This window comes from Lithobates pipiens, unplaced genomic scaffold (genome assembly GCF_037356315.1).
Source record: "Lithobates pipiens isolate NorthernLeopardFrog02 unplaced genomic scaffold, aLitPip1_a1.2 Scaffold_22, whole genome shotgun sequence".
In the NCBI taxonomy this organism is placed as follows: Eukaryota; Metazoa; Chordata; class Amphibia; order Anura; family Ranidae; genus Lithobates; species Lithobates pipiens.
This window is the reverse complement of record NW_027507784.1, coordinates 333,055,977-333,076,813: the sequence shown is the minus strand read 5'-3', so window position 1 is coordinate 333,076,813 and position 20,837 is coordinate 333,055,977. Positions and strand designations below refer to the sequence as shown.

General features: G+C 44.6%; 1 protein-coding gene across 1 annotated transcript in view; it reads right to left on the bottom strand.

Moving 5' to 3' along the window:
• ERCC3 (ERCC excision repair 3, TFIIH core complex helicase subunit) overlaps window positions 1–20,837 on the bottom strand; it is a 72,171-nt gene that overhangs the window by 12,910 nt on the left and 38,424 nt on the right. The window contains exons 11-13 of the mRNA XM_077449654.1: window positions 10,595–10,691; window positions 4,821–4,938; window positions 905–1,023 (exon numbers count right to left, since the gene is read on the bottom strand). Coding sequence (XP_077305780.1) covers window positions 905–1,023; window positions 4,821–4,938; window positions 10,595–10,691 — 334 coding nt within the window. The remainder of the gene's footprint in view (window positions 1–904; window positions 1,024–4,820; window positions 4,939–10,594; window positions 10,692–20,837) is intronic.

Sequence of the window (20,837 nt, the reverse complement as noted above, 5' to 3'; positions counted from 1 at the left end):
GACTACCTGCGTCCATCGCGCTATGCCGACTACCTGCGTCCATCGCGCTATGCCGACTACCTGCGTCCATCGCGCTATGCCGACTACCTGCGTCCATCGCGCTATGCCGACTACCTGCGTCCATCGCGCTATGCCGACTACCTGCGTCCATCACGCTATGCCGACTACCTGTGTCCACCATGCAGGGGAACAGAGGAGAGGAAGAGGATTGCTGTCCAGATGATCAGAGCGCCAAGGAACACTGCTGAAACGGCTTTCATTTTAATAACAGTGTGTACCGGCCGCTCGGCTTCACACACAGCCCCACCCCCTGGCCAGGGAACTTTGATACACGCCACTTGCCCCAGGATCAGGGAGCGAGGCTGTGCGTGACAGAACGAGCGGGGAACACACTGCTACTGAAATGAAAGCCGCTAGTGCTGTTCCTCTCGCTCTGATGATCTGGCCGCCTGCTCTCCTCTCTTCACCTCCATCAGTGCTAGGAGAAGGACTCCCAAAAAACCTGCCTGGCGGCGATACTCGCCACCCCCCCTCCCAGGCAGCCCTCAAAAATTCTACTCGCATTTTGCGATTTTGAGGGCTGCCATATAATACATAAGCAGGATTAGGAGGCGTTTCAACAACCAAACACTTTTGTCTATTTCCAAACAACAGGTCCCATTTATCATAGAGTGGAACTCCAGGCAGCTAATATACAATAAGGAGAGAACAGAATCACCAACCCAGTACAACATGTCACATGTATGCATTACAGCTCTTTACCCATCTGCAGTTGGCCCTGATGAAGGGTCTCCGTTATCCTTCAATAAAGACCACATTCTTTCCAGCTGACTATATGGGTAAAAGAAGTCCATTTTTTAAACGTCTTATTGCTTAAGTAAAAACCTAAAAAACAACAACATACCTTAAAGCTGTAGCCTTGATCCACGAGGAATCTCTGTCTCTTGGTGGAATACGCCATTTCCTGGGTGTCCTGTGACACCAATGAATAGAAGAACGCGTTGTACTCCTCCGCCACCATCCCTGGGAGAGCGAGACATCACAGAGGTCACATCAGGGCGAGATAAGAAAGACTGTACATGTCTTTTCAGATAAAGGTGAATAAAATCTACTACCTGTTAAGATGGCCCTTCCTATGTCAGGATGCCAATTTGCACTCAAATAAAAAAAAAAAAAAAAAAACTGGGGCACCCCCATCCTCACATGTGAGGAACCCCAATAAACGGACACATCATGAATGTAAACGGAAAGCGATCAGGACTTTTGTGGTATATGCATAAACACATAAATATATATATCTAAAAAATATATATAGATAGAAAAAGTAGAAAGGACTGCTACACATAAAATATTAATCAATACTTCAAGAAATTACATAATCAGATGTTTAACCACTTCAGCCTCGGAAGAATTTACCCCCTTCCTGAACAGAGCACTTTTTGCGATTCGGCACTGCGTCACTTTAACTGACAATTGCGTGGTCGTGTGATGTGGCTCACAAACAAAATTTGTGTCCTTTTTTTTCGCACAAATAAGAGTTTTCTTTTGGTGGCATTTGATCACCCCCATGCTTGTTTACATTAGCATCTCCCCATTCTTTCTCTCCTTGAGGCGATCTCTGGTATCCCCGCAGCGATCGAGTCCACGGGACTCACGACCCGACTCACGTAGCTTGCCACGGGCACCCGCAGGCCGCCTCTTAAAGGGCTACATAAAGATACGTTAGTTTGCCTGTACGAGCCCTTCTGCTGATGTATATCGGCGTGAGGCGGTCGGCAATCGTTTAAAGATTTCCGTGTTTTTGATCTGATGAAGGGCGTAAGCTTGTGAGCCTGAAACGGGAATCTCTAGAACAGGTAGTGGGCCGTTTTGTTTTACCATAATGCTGGGAATGCAGAAGGGCAAAAAGATATTTTTACTTTAGAACCACTCTAAACAAAGCTTTTTCAGCTAAGGTTAGGCAATCATGTGAAAAGAAGCCAACAGCTCCATCTACAGGCTGCATAAAAAAAAATAAAAAAAAATCTCCCCCTTTCCTGCCCAGGTCAATTTTCAGCTTTCAGCGCAGTCACACCTTGAACGACAACTGTGCGGTCAAGTGCCACTGTACCCAAACAAAACTTTAATAATTTTTTTTCCCCACATGAAGAGATTTTTAAATTTTTTTAAATGATATTTAATCACCACTTTTTTTTTGCTAAATAAGCCACCGAAAATCTTGGGGGAAAAAAAAACGGTCAGTTTGTTAAAATTTTTCTGTTGAGGAGACACGACAGGCACTGTTGGGACTGCACTGATTATCAGTATAAATGTGCCTTTCACACAAGCCTGGCTCTCTTCTCCTCATGCCATCAGCAACCGGCTTCTGTTTACCTCCATGATAAGCTGTGATTGGACACAGCTGATCATGTGGTAACCAGATGCCGATTGGCTCTTTACCTCAATCTGTGATCAGCAGTGTCTGGAAGACAAATCATAGAGAGCGCCACCTGTGCCCCGCAGCGGGAGCGATCATGGGAGGCCGCCATAGGATGGACTCCCAGAACTGGAGGATCGCGCCGTAGCCGTCATTAGCACTATAGCGATGTCGTTCAGTGGCGGTATATTTCAGGGGGGAGCAGCTAACAATCAACCCCTGTGGGTCATTCGGGTCGGGTCACCAGCACCCACCCATGGCCAGTCGATGAGCCCTGCACTTACCCCCTGGCAGCTTTTCCCTCTGGCAGCCTCCACGTCTCCTCCCCGCTCTTCGTCGTGGTCCAATAGGATCGCCCGGCATTTTGGCCAATCATGAATTTGGTCTCAGGACCTGCTTCCTGATTGGCGGGGAGGAGATTCAGCGTGAAAATAGCAAATATTCATTCGCTACTGCCACACAACTGGGTGGGCTCAAAGCGCAATGCTCTGCACCCCAAGCCCACCCTTTCTTAAGCTTATTTGAGCCTCTGGCTCTAATCGCATGCTTAAAAAAATAATAACCCGGTGCCCTGTATGTAGATTAGGGGGCCGGACGCATGGATAGGGGGGTGGCACCGCTGTGCCTCTAATGGATAAGTGGTTAAAGAGACACTTTCAAGATGCTCAAAGGTATGGTCCCAAACTACGCTCAGCAATTCCTTCCATCAGCTTTACCTTTACTAATAACATGACTTCCAGACACAGCAGTTGCACAGGTGCCAGCAGACTAAAGTCCCTAAAGCACAGCGGGGGGGGATCCAGAAAACCAACACTTCCTGAACTGTCAGTTTCTTGCATTTCCTCTTTACACATCGGAGATATTTGCAGCGGGAGATTTCATTATTGAAGATCCTTAAGAGGAGCTGCACCTTTTAAAAAAAATATTAAAAGCCAGAAGCTACAAACATTGCAGCTGCTGACTTAACAAATTGACACTTACCTGTCCCAGGGTCCAGCGATGTCAGCGGTAGATGGCGAGCGATCGCTCGTCTCTCTGCTGCCCCCGCCGCCTTCTTCTGTCAGGGAATCGGGAAGTGAAGCATTGCGGCTTAACTGTCCGGTTCCCTACTGCGCATGCGCGAGTCGGGCTGCGCGTCTCTACTGGTCCCCGCTGTGTACTGGGAACTGTGTGTTTCCCAGAAGGGCATCTGCGGTGATCTTGTCCCGGAAGTGGGTGCAGATACCTGGATTATCCAGGTATCTGCATCTGCACCCCCCTCCCCCCTGAAAGGTGTCGATTGTGGCACCGGAGGGGGGGAGGGAACAGATTAGCGGAACTTCCACTTCAGGGTGGAGGTCCGCTTTAAAGCAGGGAGGACTATATTCCCCAAAAAATCTAATTTAGCAACTAGAGGGAAGGTCTGCTTTTGGAACTTGTAGTTCTCCAAAATCTTAGAAGATTGCGCTCTACCTTTAAAAAGTGAAAAATTAAAATCACAGTAGCCCTTGTATATACTGGCTGTATTGCATTTTTGACTACTTTAATAAACACTCATTATTGATAAAAAAAATAAAATAGTGAAAACATTTGATCAGAATAATGTAACCACAACAAGCTTTGAATCGTTGTTTTCACATGTTCATATCTGATGCTGAATAAATCAGGCGGTACAGTATACTCCGTCGTGAAGAAAGGAAACAAGGAGTTAAGTGTGCTGCAGATGAGACCCAAGGGGGGGCAGCAGTAATTAAGGCGCCCCCCCCATGAACAGCGTTCCTGCTGCCACCGCAGGGTGACTCACTGGTCATGTTCCAGGGCGTGAGAAACCTTCAAGCCAAATTAGCAGCTCTTAATAAGCGATGGAAGTGCAACCGCTGGTTGTAGCAATCCCTCTAACAGACATCCCAGGGCCGAGGTGTGAAAGTGTCGAGCCGTACAACCCGCACACAACAAGCTTCATCCACATGCTTGGAGTGCTTAGAGGTGTGCATTTCAGCCTTGTAGCACTGGGGCCCCTAGGGGCCCAGGCATTCGCATGCTCTTTCTGTGTTAATGTTGCTTTCCTCAGGGTTCTCAGTCCCCCCCCCCCCATTCCCAAAGACATGCTTGACAGGTTCATTGGCTGCTGTCTAAATTGGCCCCGCTATGTGTATGCATGTGAGATCTTGAGGAGAAGGACTGATGTGAGTGTACAATACGTAAAGGTGCTGCATAAACTGTTGGCACTGTATACAGTACTGTGCAAAAGTGTTCGGTATCTGTGAAGAAATGCTGTAAAATAAGAACGCTTTCAAAAATATATATTGTTGTTTATTGTTATCAATTTACAAAACGCAAAGAGAGAACAAAAAGAAAAATCGAAAATTTTCACATTACAGTTTTATAAAAAGTTATATAATGCTATATAAAGTTTGGGTTTTACCTTTTTTCGCTCTCAATACACGCCCCAGGCGCTGCGCTTCCTGTCTTCGGGACCCTCCGTGAGAAGAGATCTGTATTAGAACGTTGGCTTCTGGTAGATCGAAGGAGGTGTCTCCCACCTGATGAACAGAACAGTGCACATGAATTGAGGAAGAGGAGGAGGAGGAGGAAGAAGGAGATGGAGGACGAGGACGAGGACGAGAAGAAGGACGAGGACGAGAAGAAGGACGAGGAAGAGAAGAAGGACGAGGAAGAGAAGAAGGACGAGGAAGAGAAGAAGGACGAGGAAGAGAAGAAGGACGAGGAAGAGAAGAAGGACGAGGAAGAGAAGAAGGACGAGGAAGAGAAGAAGGACGAGGAAGAGAAGAAGGACGAGGAAGAGAAGGGAGGAGGAGGAGGAGGAGGAGGAGGAGGAGGAGGAGGAGGAGGAGGAGGAAGAAGAAGAGAAGGAGGAGAAGGAGGAAGAAGAGAAGGAGGAGAAGGAGGAAGAAGAGAAGGAGGAGAAGGAGGAAGAAGAGAAGGAGGAGAAGGAGGAAGAAGAGAAGGAGGAGAAGGAGGAAGAAGAGAAGGAGGAGAAGGAGGAAGAAGAGAAGGAGGAGAAGGAGGAAGAAGAGAAGGAGGAGAAGGAGGAAGAAGAGAAGGAGGAGAAGGAGGAAGAAGAGAAGGAGGAGAAGGAGGAAGAAGAGAAGGAGGAAGAAGAGAAGGAGGAGAAGGAGGAAGAAGAGGAGGAGGAGGAAGAAGAGAAGGAAGGAGGAGGAGGAGGAGAAAGAAGGAGAAAGAAGGAGAATGAGGAAGAGGAGAAGGAGGGAAAAAAAAAAAAAGGAGGAGAAGGGGGAGGAAAAAGGAGGAGAAGGAAAAAGGAGGAGGAAAAATGAGGAGAAGGACGAGGAAAAATGAGGAGAAGGAGGAGGAAAAAGAGGAGGAGGAGGAAAAAGAGGAGGAGGAGGGAAAAAAGAGGGGGAGGAGGAAGAAAAAAAAAGAGGGAGGAGGAAAAAAAAAAAGAGGGGGAGGAGGAAGAAAAAGAGGGGAAGGAGGAAGAAAAAAAGAGGAGGAGAAGGAAAAGGAAGAGGGAATTTGTTTTGCTAGCAAGGAGATTTGGGGGAGAGGATTTATTAAGCCACAGACCAACTCTGCCTCACAAACATCAATTTAGGGCTTGTTCACATCAGGTGCAGTGGCAACACGTGCAAAAAATTGTGCATTTTCCCCACACCGCAGAAAAACGTCCTGCTGTTTGCAAAAATGCACACACATTTAAATGCACCTTTTGGTGTGAATGACCCCTCAGACTGCTGTGCCCTGAGATTGTGCACAAAAAAATGCTGAGAAACACTGATCTAGTGTATGACCAGGTGGGAGTTCTGAGCCCACGAAACGCATTGGCTTCTCGCTTTGCCATATGCCATAAAAACCTACTAGACTCATACTAGTGCTGTGTTGTGCTCATACATTCTACACACAGACTACTACACCTGCAGACAACCCAGTTGGCTTTTTGTCCCCAAACTTTTTGGTTCAGCACTCTACTAACATTTCTTAGTTAACCACTGAGCCTCCGGAGGATTTTACCCCCTTCATGACCAGGCCATTTGTTTGCTATTGAGCACTGCGCTACTTTAACTGGTAATTGTGGTCAAGCAACACTGTACCCAAATTAAATTGAAATATAATTTTTTTTTTCACACAAATAGAGCTTTATTTTGATGGCATTTTATCACCACTCTTTTTTTTATTATTATATAAAAGGAAAAAGACCAAAAAATTGTGGGGAAAACAAAGCTGATTATGTTTGTTCATGTCCAATGAAAAAAAAAAAAATACAAAATTTCTTTATATATTTAGTTTAGAAAAATGTTTTCTGCTACATGTCTGCTGTAAAAAAAAAAAAAAAAAAAAATCTCAATAAGTGTATATTAACTGGTTTGTGTGAAAGTTCTAGTGTCTACAAACTATGGTATATATATACTGGAATTTACGCAGCTATAGACACTATGCTGTAACGGTGGTGATCAGCGACTTATAGTGTTTCAGTATTAAGGTGGCGAGCAATCTGGTGCTAAAAGACACTATCTGGGAGGTCACTTGCTAACATCGCTAGCGATGCTAATACAGTGATCAGCGATAATACTGTACACTGACAGTACTAATGACACTCGCTGGAAAGGGGTTAACATACGGGGCAATCAAGGGGTTAACTGTGCACCTAACAATGTGCAATATGTGCTGCTTTTACTTTACTATCTGTCATATTAAACAGCCAGCTCGCTGTTCACCATACACAGCGCTCTGCGTTTTTGTAAACACAGAACTCTGTGTGTGTGATTGGCCACAGCCGATCAGCTGACTTCAGACAAAATCATTGACTGAAACCAGCATACCCTGAACCCGGCAGCAAGGCCGTGACGTACGGGTACATGGCCTGGCGCTACCGCACGACGTACAACTACAGTGAGTGGGCAGGAAGTAGTTAGGCTGGCCATAGATGGGTGGCAGTTTGAACAAAAATTCTTAGGAAACGGTTTTAAGAAAGTTTGTTTTTCAAATCCTTAGTGGAACAAATCGATGTTTGTCTTCAACCGCAGTGATGAGAAAATTTGAAGAAGCAGGATAGAGAAATTCTCAAATGAATTAATTTCTAACAGTGTATGTGGTATTTTTACAGTAAAAGAATAAAGGTAGTAGGTTGCGCTATGGAACTTATGTAGAAATATAGGGTAAATAAAAAATAGGGGAAGGAAAAATAGGTAAGAGCTGCCTCTATTACTATCCACCTGGTGGGGTGGGGAATGTTAGATTGGGGGGTACTATGAATAGATTTGGCGCTATACCTATATATGAAAATATATGTTGCCAAAAACTTAACAGTGTGCTAAATTAAAAGTGTTACATCAACCTGGTGTGTAAGTGCCAATGTGCAATAAATAGTTCTAGTATTGAAATAAAAATGTATATAAACTATAAGCGAAAAAGTTCAAAATGTGTGTGTATAGAATATTTGTCGCATTGGTAAATATTTGCCAGCGTGCTGGCTATAAAATGTAAGATTAGCTTGAGTGCAATAGAGAACCTGAAATAGTGATCACTTCTTAAACTCTAGAACATATAAATACCTTAAACATGTGAACTGCTTAATATATTAGTGGTAAATTAGATAAAAATTATACATATAAAATATGAACCACAAAAATAATAACCCAGTTGTTGGATTTAAAGTGCACAGATGTGACAATAAGGTCTATGCATGCAGTAATAAAATGTACAATAAATATGTGATAAATATCAGTACATCAAGTGAAACATGCCAAATATTGGGAGTGAAAAAATAAAAATAAAAAATGTTTGTCAAAAAATATAAAATAAAATAAAAATGGAAATAAAAATAAAATAAAAAATAAAATAAAAATAAAAATTAAATATTTGTCCCAGAAAATGTAAAAATGTATACGAAGAAAAAGTCAAAAAATATAAAAATATAAAAGGTAAAAAAGTAAAAAAGCAAGAAGTCTCTAGTGCAGTGCAATTAATGGGGGATTTCCCGTGGGTAAAGGAAGGGATGTGATGGATCCAAACTATTCTTCATGCATTGTGGACACTTCTAGGTTGTACTCTCACCAGAAAAATAACCCCATCCGGGGTGGATCAGCCTCCACAGTATGAGCTACTGTGTCGCTCTCTGGCTTGCTTCAACTGGGCTGCTGAGGATCCCTCGTTATTTCCAGGTGGAGTGTGCCACAGTATATATATATTAAAAGAGAGGACCATCCATAGTGTGATACCGTATAAATCAATTTATTTATGAAGATACTTAAAACTACTCACACTTTTGGTAAAAGTAATGGCATAAATGGATGCAGTATAAAAGATGCAATGTGAAAGATATGGAAGCTGCTGAGAGCGTTCCGTTCGGCTTCCACGCCGTCTGTATTGGAAGTGTGTATTCGATAGGCCACGCCCTACGCGTTTCGTCACTGGGACGTCATCCGGAACGGCGTGGAAGCCGAACGGAACGCTCTCAGCAGCTTCCATATCTTTCACATTGCATCTTTTATACTGCATCCATTTATGCCATTACTTTTACCAAAAGTGTGAGTAGTTTTAAGTATCTTCATAAATAAATTGATTTATATGGTATCACACTATGGATGGTCCTCTCTTTTAATATATATATACTGTGGCACACTTCACCTGGAAATAACGAGGGATCCTCAGCAGCCCAGTTGAAGCAAGCCAGAGAGCGACACAGTAGCTCATACTGTGGAGGCTGATCCACCCCGGATGGGGTTATTTTTCTGGTGAGAGTACAACCTAGAAGTGTCCACAATGCATGAAGAATAGTTTGGATCCATCACATCCCTTCCTTTACCCACGGGAAATCCCCCATTAATTGCACTGCACTAGAGACTTCTTGCTTTTTTACTTTTTTACCTTTTATATTTTTATATTTTTTGACTTTTTCTTCGTATACATTTTTACATTTTCTGGGACAAATATTTAATTTTTATTTTTATTTTTATTTTTTATTTTATTTTTATTTCCATTTTTATTTTATTTATATTTTTTGACAAACATTTTTTATTTTTATTTTTTCACTCCCAATATTTGGCATGTTTCACTTGATGTACTGATATTTATCACATATTTATTGTACATTTTATTACTGCATGCATAGACCTTATTGTCACATCTGTGCACTTTAAATCCAACAACTGGGTTATTATTTTTGTGGTTCATATTTTATATGTATAATTTTTATCTAATTTACCACTAATATATTAAGCAGTTCACATGTTTAAAGTGGGGTACCCCCTAAAAAAAAAAAATTAAAAGTCAGCAGCTACAAATACTGCAGCTGCTGGCTTTTAATAATCGGACACTTACCTGTCCCGGGTTCCAGCGATGCGGGGGAACGAAGCCCCCCCCTCGCTCCCCGCTCCGCTCGCGGCGCCGTCATGCATACTGTGGGCACCCGGCTGTGGCTTCACAGCCGGGCACCCACTGCGCATGCGCGAGCGGCGCAGGGCGCCGTGATACGCCGTACAGTCACCTGGGACACGTGACAGGTCCCAGGTGAATGTGCGGCGCGAGGGGAAGTGATGTCACCAGCCCGGGCAATGAAGAAGGCAGACTACGAGGGACCCCCTAGCAACCGGTATTTAGAGGTGAGTAAAAATTTTTTTTTTTGCCAATTATTTTTTTTTGATTTTTTTTAAGAATTTTAAGTAGTTTTATTTTTTGGGGGGCAACTCCACTTTAAGGTATTTATATGTTCTAGAGTTTAAGAAGTGATCACTATTTCAGGTTCTCTATTGCACTCAAGCTAATCTTACATTTTATAGCCAGCACGCTGGCAAATATTTACCAATGCGACAAATATTCTATACACACACATTTTGAACTTTTTCGCTTATAGTTTATATACATTTTTATTTCAATACTAGAACTATTTATTGCACATTGGCACTTACACACCAGGTTGATGTAACACTTTTAATTTAGCACACTGTTAAGTTTTTGGCAACATATATTTTCATATATAGGTATAGCGCCAAATCTATTCATAGTACCCCCCAATTTTTACAGTAAAGTCCATTCATTCAAAAAACAAAATGATAAAAACAAAATCTTTCGAACGACCTCACCCATGACTTCCCCCCCAAGACTCCCCCCCCCCCCCAAGACTTCCCCCTCTGTGGCCAGCTCCAGTATCCCTATTGGGTATCCTCGTCACAGACAACCCAATTCGCTGGAGATGTTCTTTTTACCCCTCTCACTCACCTTAGAAATAAAGATCGTATTGATTTTAGGATTGTGTTTGAAGTTCTGAAGGATCTGCATTCTTTCCCCTTGAGAGGTTGGACCGTAGATATAAGGCCTGAAAAATGAATGAACACATCACCAATGAACCAATGTTAGGTAGTATGCAGGGAAAAGGTTAATATGAATTAAAAATGTAATGTAAAATTCAAACCTGGACCCGCTCCCCATTCCCGAGAGCGTCCCTATTGGTTCTCCAGGTTGGCTTTACACACTATACAGCGTGTGTCAACACAGCACATGTTAACCTGGTACTACATGCACAGTACAAATCCAGGAGCTGCCATCACACTTGCACCACAACTCATAGTACATCACTTCATAAAATATCGCAGGTGTGGGGTTCCCTGTGCACTGAGGTGTGCCAACAGTCCATACAAAATGACTGAGCTTATCCCTTCTAGATCGAAACCATGCTAAGCAGGAACAAGGATCTTTACATTCCCAAATCACCTTCCACACAGTTAGTAATTGCCGTATTTTTTCGGACCACAAGACGCACTTTCCCCCCCCCAAAAAATATGGGGGAAAATGTCTCTGCGTCTTATGGTCCGAATGTACATCAGGCACCGCTCCCCGCCCGCACTGCCCCCTGCCGGCAACGCCCCCCTCCGCCGACACCCCGTTAGTACTGGAAGAGAGGCAGGAGAGTGGAGGAAAGACATCCCAAGCCCGCGCGAGCGCCGAGCGATCTCCCGGCTTGTCGAGATAGAAGACAGAGCAGCCCGAGCGATGGCAATGGTAAGGCTGCAATAATGGAAATGGTCAGGCTGCATTATTGGCAATGGTAAGTCTGCATTTCTTTGGCACAAGTCAGGCTGTATTTCATGGGCACTGGTAAATATTTTGGTACACCGTTTGGTTCGGAATATTTTTTTTCCTTGTTTTACACCTCTAAAACCTACGTGCGTCGTACGGTCAGGTTCGTCTTATGGAGCGAAAAATACGGTACTCCCTAGGGACATCTTTTTTTTCCCCACTTCATCGAAATTTACCAATAGACTTATTTCAACTTTACAGTTCAGTTTTTTCCCCTTCTCGTTTTCACATCATAGCGGTTTATTCTACTATAACTTATTTATTTTAATATATTCAATTTTTAAATTACATACAATACAAAAAGAGACCACGATATATTATCTTATTATTACTTAGCCCCCCCCCCCCCACCTTCCCATTATCCTGCTCTCCCATTCCCCCCCCCAGCCACCCCTAGGTTCATCTGATTCTATATCCCCTTCCTCTCTAACTCACTCTTTAGCCAGTTTTTGGGATCAACATCTTTGCTGCATTCAGGAGTTTTGGGATACCGTATTTATCGGCGTATAACACGCACTTTTCCCCCCTTAAAATCGTGGGTGCGTGTTATACGCCGATCACCTGCCGATTGCGAGCTCTTCTGCTGGTCTCGGCAGCTTTCAGCTATTTCCGGCCGCTCTCGGCTATTTTTGGCTACTCTCGGCTATTTTCAGAAGCCGCCAAGAACAGCCGAAAATAGCCGAGAATGGCCGAGCGTGGCCGAAAATAGCCGAGAGCTACTGAGCGCCGCCGAGAAACACAGAACATTCGCTCTCTATCTCGGCGGCGCCATTTTTAAACGGAAAGCCCGCAAAAGAAACGGACAAGGTTGCAAATGACTGACAAGGCTGCAACAGAAGGCTGCTAATGACATGCAAGGCTGCAACAGAAGGCTGCTAATGACATGGAAGGCTGCAAATGACAGACAAGGCTGCATTGATGGGCATTTAAATGTAAGTTTTTTCCTTAAACTTCCCTCCTAAAAAGTTTTTTTCTTTAAAATTCCCTCCTAAACTTGGGGTGCGTGTTATACGCCGATAAATACGGTAATTGTTTTCATATATTGCTTTTTTGGCCTTTTGGAGTCATGGAACAAGCAAACTTGTATACTATTTTCTCCTCCGTTATATCCTGTATTAGGTTCACTTTTTCTTACCTCTATTCGCCTTTTTGGGCATTTCCACCATATATGTATTATTGATGCCGTTTGTTTACAAACATATGCTGGTCTCCAGCATAATGGTGATCCCTCCACTTGAAATTTATAGGTTCTCTCTGGGGTCAGATACCATCTTACTAAAAGTTTATAGTTCATTTGTATGGTATTCATATCTCACGCGTTATTATATCCAGCTCCTATCATTTTCTCCACTTGATGGTCATCTAATTTTAAATCCATGTCTTTTTCTCCATTGATCTATATGAGGGGGGGGTCTTCCTTGTCCTTCTAAATCGGTCAATACGCAGTAAATTTTTGATATTCCATTTTTCAATGGTGTTTTTGTAAAGCAGAACTTTTCCAAGAAGATTAGATCTCCTACGGCTACATCACCCTGAAACCGCCCGATCTGGTCCTTGGGACACATTTAACCCTTTGATTGCCCCCTGATGGTAATCCCTTCCCTGCCAGTGTCATTAGTACAGTAACAGTGCATATTTTTTTTTAGCACTGATCACTGCATTAGTGTCACAGGTCCCCAAAAAGCGTCAGGTTTCGGATTTGTCCACCGCAATCTCACAGTCCCGCTGTAAAGCCTCATGCACACGAGACGCAGTTAAACGCGCGTTCAGATGCAGTTGGACAGTTTTTTCAACTGCACCTGAACTCATTCAATGTTATCCTATGTGTCCATGCACACAGTCTCGTTTTTTTCCGTTTATATGCAGTTGCGTTTAATCTCGTTTTTCCAGAAGCAAAAAAATGCGTTCAGAAACAAAAATTTCTGCGTTTCAGACGCAAAACGCGGCAAAACGCGGTAAAACGCGGCAAAACGCCGCTACCGCGTTTAGCCGCGTTTGCGTTTATATGCGTTTTTAAAGGTGACCTTTTTTTTTTACATTAAAAATCTCAAAAATGATTGCAAATGATGAAAAACCATTAGAAAAATATTTTAAACAATTGCAATTGCAAGTGGACAATCCACAACTTGTGGCAAGTGACGTGGCAAGTGGACAATCCACAACTTGTGGCAAGTGACATGGCAGGTGGCAAGTGATGTGGCAAGTGGACAATCCACAACTTGTGGCAAGTGACGTGGCAGGTGAAGTGGCAAGTGACGTGGAAAGTGGACAATAGACAACTTGTGGCAAGTGACGTGGCAAGTGACCTGGCAGGTGACGCGGCAAGTGACTTGGCAGGTGACGTGGCAAGTGGAAAATCAACAACTTGTGGCAGGTGACTGGCATGTGACGTGGCAAGTGGACAATAGACAACTTGTGGCAGGTGACGTGGCAAGTGACCTGGCAGGTGACGCGGCAAGTGACTTGGCAGGTGATGTGGCAAGTGGAAAATCAACAACTTGTGGCAGGTGACTGGCATGTGACGTGGCAAGTGGACAATCCATAACTTGTGGCAGGTGACGTGGCAAGTGACGTGGCAAGTGGACAATCCACTTGTGGCAGGGGACGTGGCAAGTGACGTGGCAAGTGGACAATCCACTTGTGGAAGGTGATGTGGCAAGTGACGTGGCGAGTGGACAATCCACAACTTGTGTCAGGTGACGTGGCAAGTGGACAATCCACAACTTGTGGCAGGTGATGTGGCAAGTGATGTGGCAAGTGGACAATCCACTTGTGGCAGGTGACGTGGCAGGGGACGTGGCAGGGGACGTGGCAAGGGACGTGGCAAGTGGACAATCCACAACTTGTGGCTGGTGACGTGGCAAGTGGACAATCCACATCTTGTGGCAGGTGACGTGGCAGGTGACGTGGAAAGTGGTGTGGCAAGTGGACAATCCACAACTTGTGGCAGGTGATGTGGCTGGTGACGTGGTAAGTGGACAATCCACAACTTGTGGCAAATGGCATGGCAGGTGACGTGGAAAGTGGACAATCCACATCTTGTGGCAAGTGACGTGGCAGGTGATGTGGCAAGTGACGTGGCAAGTGGACAATCCACAACTTGTGGCAGGTGATGTGGCAAGTGATGTGGCAGGTGATGTGACAAGTGGACAATCCACATCTTGTGGCAAGTGACGTGGCAGCTGACGTGGCAAGTGACGTGGCAGGTGACGTGGCAAGTGACATGGCAAGTGGACAATCCACATCTCGTGGCAAGTGACGTGGCAGGTGAAGTGGCAAGTGACGTGGCAAGTGGACAATCCACAACTTGTGGCAGGTGACGTGGCAGGTGATGTGGCAAGTGACGTGGCAGCTGACGTGGCAAGTGGACAATCCAAAACTTGTGGCAGGTGACGTGGCAAGTGACGTGGCAGGTGACGTGGCAAGTGATGTGGCAAGTGGACAATCCACAGCTTGTGGCAAGTGACGTGGCAAGTGGACAATCCACAACTTGTGGCAGGTGACGTGGCAGGTGACGTGGCAGGTGAAGTGGCAAGTGACGCGGCAAGTAGACAATCCACAACTTGTGGCAGGTGATGTGGCAAGTGACGTGGCAGGTGATGTGGCAAGTCACGTGGCAAGTGGACAATCCACAACTTGTGGCAGGTGATGTGGCTGGTGACGTGTCAAGTGGACAATCCACAGCTTGTGGCAGGTGGCATGGCAGATGACGTGGAAAGTGGACAATCCACATCTCGTGGCAAGTGACGTGGCAGGTGACGTGGCAAGTGATGTGGCAAGTGGACAATCCACAGCTTGTGGCAAGTGACGTGGCAAGTGGACAATCCACAACTTGTGGCAGGTGACGTGGCAAGTGAACAATCCACAACTTGTGGCAGGTGACGTGGCAAGTGACATGGCAGGTGATGTGGCAGGTGATGTGGCAAGTGACACGGCAAGTGGACAATCCACAGCTTGTGGCAGGTGGCATGGCAGATGACGTGGAAAGTGGACAATCCACATCTCGTGGCAAGTGACGTGGCAGGTGATGTGGCAAGTGACGTGGCAAGTGGACAATCCACAATTTGTGGCAGGTGACGTGGCAGGTGATGTGGCAAGTGGACAATCCCCAACTTGTGGCAAGTGGACAATCCACAACTTGTGGCAGGTGCCGTGGCAAGTGACACGGCAAATGCAAGTGTACAACTGCTCTCTATGCTGCTGCTGCTCACTCTGATCAAAATAGCAGAAATAGTTAAAAAAAATGCTTTGAGAGCTTGGGGAGGGTCTACATGATGTTATCTTTATAAACGCGTCTAAACGCGTCTAAACGCGACATGCAAACGCGGCAAAACGCGCGTTTCTAAACGCGCGTTTCAGCTTTTTTTTAACAGAGGTTTCATCTGCGTCTCGTGTGCATGAGGCCTAAGTCGCTGATCACCGCCATTACTAGTAAAAAAAAAAAAAAAAAAAAAACCTATCCCATAGTTTGTAAACGCTGTAACTTTTGCACAAACCAATCAATATACACTTATTGGGATTTTTTTTTTTTTTTTTTTACCCAAAACGTGAAGCAAAATACATATTAGCCTAAATTAATGAAGAAATTCAATTTTTTCTTCATATTTTTTATTGGATATGTTTTATAGTAGAAATAAAAAAACATTTTTTTTCTCAAAACGGTCAGCCTTTTTTTGCGTTTACAGCGGAAAAAAAAATAAAAAATGCAGAAGTGATCAAATACCACCAAAAGAAAGTTCTTTTTTTTTTCTACCAAAAATAGAAAAGACATATTTGTGTACAGTGTCCCACGACTGCGCAATTGTCAGTTAAAGCTCCCGATTCAGTCCCTGGTTATCTCTCGCCTTGACTACTGCAACTCCCTCCTCATTGGCTCACCTTTAAATAGACTCCTCCCCCCTTCAGTCCATCATGAATGCTGCCACCAGACTCATCCACCTTACAAACCACACAGTGTCTGCTATCCCTCTCTGCCAATCCGTCCATTGTCTGCCAATCACCCAACAAATTAAATTCAAAATACTACCACTTACTTACAAAGCCATCCACAACTCTGCTCCCGGCTACATCACCAGCCTAGTCTCAAAATACCAACCTAAAATCGCCCACTTCGTTCCTCCCAAGACCTCCTGCTCTCTAGCTCCCTCATCACCTCCTCCCATATCCACCTCCAGGACTTCTCCCGAGCCTCGCCCATCCTCTGGAATTCACTACCCCAATCTGTCAGAATGTCTCCAAATTTATCGACTTTTAGGCGATCCCTGAAAACTTTCCTCTTCAGAGAAGCCTATCCCGCCTCCATCTAACAACTGCACCATTTTCTCCATGAGCTCATCTCGCACAGCTATTACCCTTTTGTATAACTTGACCCTTCCTCCTAGATTGTAAGCTCTAATGAGCAGGGCCCTCTGATTCCCCCGGTCTTGAATTGTATTGTAATGTCTACCCTAATGTTGTAAAGCACTGCGTAAACTGTCGGCGCTATATAAATCCTGTATTATAATAATAATAATAGTGCCGTATCGCAAAAAATGCTTTGGACATTGGGGGGGGGGGGGGGGGGGGGGAATCTTCCAGGGCTGAAATGGTTAAGCAAAAATGGCCCAAATGACAGATTGAACAGGTAACCAAACAATAATATGGGGGGGGGGGGCTCAGAAGAAAGCCAATCGCTGGGCAAAACCTCCCTGTAAGTTGGCCTGTGTTGGGGAATGGAGGATGGGCAGCTCCAGACCCCAAAGTAGGATGTAAAAGTGACATTTTGTAAGGCTCCAGCTCACCGTCTGCCCGCTTGCACGGAACAGCGATCACACCAAAACTAACATTCCTGGAGTTGCATTTCTAATCTCCTCTCAGACAGATTAAAGGGTCTCATACAGGATCCAATCTCGGCTGGAATGCCTCTAAAGCTCCGCACAAAGCAGAACTAAAAAACGAGTGGAAATTGCACTTGGCATTCAATACCATAAAGCTGAACTGCAAGCAGAAAATAAAAGATCGCCAGCCAATTTATGAATAATTTTTTACCAGCAGAGCAAATTTGCATTTGGGGTGAGGGGACTCAAGGGGGGCATGAGACAATAAACTCGGCCCTCCCAGTTCTATGGGTCATTGGACGGATAACACAAGGGGGCCATTTGAAAACAGTCGTTAGTGGGCTTTAACAGTCGCTGTGTTGACCCCCAAAACAAAAAGGGGTGGGTGGCACTTGCATGGGTCGCCCTGCATCTATCTAAACTTGTCATCTTAGCAGATCACCAGATTCTAAGGGAAGACGTGTTTTCTGTGCAGCTTTTTGCTCTATGGCGGGATGAGGAGGTTGCAAGTTTTCGCCACGACTGCTCCAGTGAGGATGCTTGGAAAAGTGAATAAGAGGAGCTGGAACCTGGAAGATTCCTTATATGCTTATTTTATATTATAATTGTAACCCAATATAACGGTGTCAGTGAGGAGAATTGGGTTGGCAGCTTCTGCACACCGTAAGGTTTCCACAGTCACCTTGGCTTGTGATACGGACGAGTCCAAATACAAAATTTAGGTCAATGATTGTTTGCAAATTTCAACAAATTATCAGCACCAACATGTAGCAAATATGTTTTTTTGACCACTTCATCCCCGGAAGGATTTGCCCCCCCTTTTTTTTTTTGCGATACGGCACTGCGCCGCTTTAACTGACAATTGTGCAGTTGTGCAATGTGGTAACCAAACAAAATTCTTCCTTTTTTTTACCCCCAAATAGAGCTTTCTTTTGGTGGTATTTGACCACCTCTGCGATTTTTATTTTTTGCGCTAACAAAAAAAAGCGTCAATTTTGAAACAAAAGAAAAAAAACGAAAAAAAAAAAAAAAAAAAAAACACAATATATTTAAGTTCTTAGCAATAATTTAAAAAAAATATTAGTCATCGGTTTAGGCCGATATATATTCTTCTAATTATTTTTGGTAAAATCGCAATAGGCGTATATTGATTTGTTTTCACAAAAGTTATAGCGTCTACAAACTATGGGAAAGATTTATGGCATTTTTATAATTTTTTTTTTTTTACTAGTAATGGAGGCGATCAGCGATTTTTATCGGGACTGCGGTGGACAGATTGGACACTTTGGACATATTTTTGGGACCATTGACATTTATACAGTGATCAGAGCTAAAAAAAAAATAATGCATGGATTACTGTATAAATGTCACTGGATTAAGGAGTTAAATGCGTTTCCTCACTGTGTTTCTTACTGTGGGGGGGGGGGGGATGGGAGTGACTAGAGGAGAAGCCAGATCGTTGTTCCTAGCTAGTAAGAACAGTAGGAAGAGATGATCTGTCTCTCCTCTCCTGACAAAACCTGAATACCGAGTATTTGCACAAGTATTGGTACTGAAACCTAGCCTTTCAAGCTCGGGTCTTTGAGCGGTCAGTGGGTCTCCCCTCTTGACAGCTGAAGAGTTAAAGAAGTCCAGTAATTGGAGTGGTCAAAAAAAAAAAAAAAAAAAAAAGCAACCAGCAATGTTTAAACACATTGCTCAGCCACTGAGACACTAAAATAAAAAGAAACATTGTTTCATTTTGTATCTGTCTCTCTCTTCATCTGCAGATCAAAGGGATCTAATCTAATCAGCCTTAATTAACACCCTATTCTCCTCCATTTAATTATTATTTTCCTGCTTTTTTTTGTTTAGGTCTATTTTATAAACAAATAAACTTTTTTTTTTATTTGCTTTGTTAGTGAATATTTTTGAACATTTCACATTAAAAAAGTGCGCAAAAAAAAAAAATCTATTAAATTTGTAAATAACATTTCAATGTTTTTTACCACCACTGACAGCTGAAGTGAAAACAAAACAGTTGCAGTAGGTATTTGTAATTGGTATGAGCGAGTACTTAAAAAAAAAAAAAAACATTTAGGAATCGCGACTTCTTTTCTTAGAAGATAGATCACGATTCTCACAGCGTAACATCATCTTTCACATTAAAATAAAAATTATTGGGCTAAATTTACTGTTTTTTGTGGGGGTTTTTTTATTCATTGAAGTGAATTTTTTCCCCAAAAATTGCATTTGAAAGACCGCAAATACGGTGTGACATAAAATATTGCAGCAATTGCCATTTTATTCCCTAGGGTCTCTGCTAAAATATATATAATGTTTGGGGGTTCCAAGTAATTTTCTAAAAAAATAAATATTGTTTTTAACTGAAGAAAGAAGCGTCAGGAAAAGATTTAGACTTTAACCACTTGCCGCCCGCCCTATTACAAATAGACGGCGGCAAAGTGGTTTCATAATCCTAACCGGACGTCATATGACGTGATCAGGATTATGAGCCGCTGCGCGCCCCCGGGGGCGCGCATCGCGGCGATCGTTGTTGCGGGGTGTCAGTCTGACACCCGGCAACTACGATCTCGGTAAAGAGTCTCCGACGGAGACTCTTTACCACGTGATCAGCCGTGTCCAATCACGGCTGATCACAGTGTAAATGGGAAGAGCCGGTGATCGGCTTTTCCTCACTCGCGTCTGTCAGACGCGAGTAGAGGAGAGCCGATCGGCTGCTCCTCTGACAGGGGGGGGGTCTGTGCTGATCGATTATCAGCACAGCCCCCCCGAGGATGCCCACACTGGACCACCAGGGACGCCACCAGACCACCAGGGATGCCCAGCAGAGGTAATCCTCCCTAGACCACCAGGGATGCCAGTCAGGCACAATGGATGCCAATCAGTGCCCATAATGGATGGCAGTGCCCACAATGGGCATCACTGATTGGCATGCATTATTGTTTGGCACTGATTGGCATCCATTAGTACAGTATAACACCTGTGTTGCTAATGAGTGCCCACCTGTGCCGCTAATGAGTGCCCACCTGTGCCGCTAATGAGTGCCCACCCATGCCCATCTGTGCCGCCTACCCATGCCCATCTGTGCCGCCTACCCATGCCAATTTGTGCCGCCTATCAGTGCCCACCCATGCCCATCTGTGCCGCCTACCCATGCCCATCTGTGCCGCCTACCCATGCCCATCTGTGCCGCCTACCCATGCCCATACGTGCCGCCTACCCATGCCCATACGTGCCGCCTACCCATGCCAATACGTGCCGCCTACCCATGCCCATCTGTGCCGCCTACCCATGCCCATCTGTGCCGCCTACCCATGCCAATACGTGCCACCTATCAGTGCCAATACGTGCCACCTATCAGTGTCCATCCGTGTCGCCCATCCGTGTCGCCCATCCGTGTCGCCCATCCGTGTCGCCCATCCGTGTCGCCCATCCGTGTCGCCCATCCGTGTCGCCCATCCGTGTCGCCCATCCGTGTCGCCCATCCGTGTCGCCCATCCGTGTCGCCCATCCGTGTCGCCCATCCGTGTCGCCCATCCGTGTCGCCCATCCGTGTCGCCCATCCG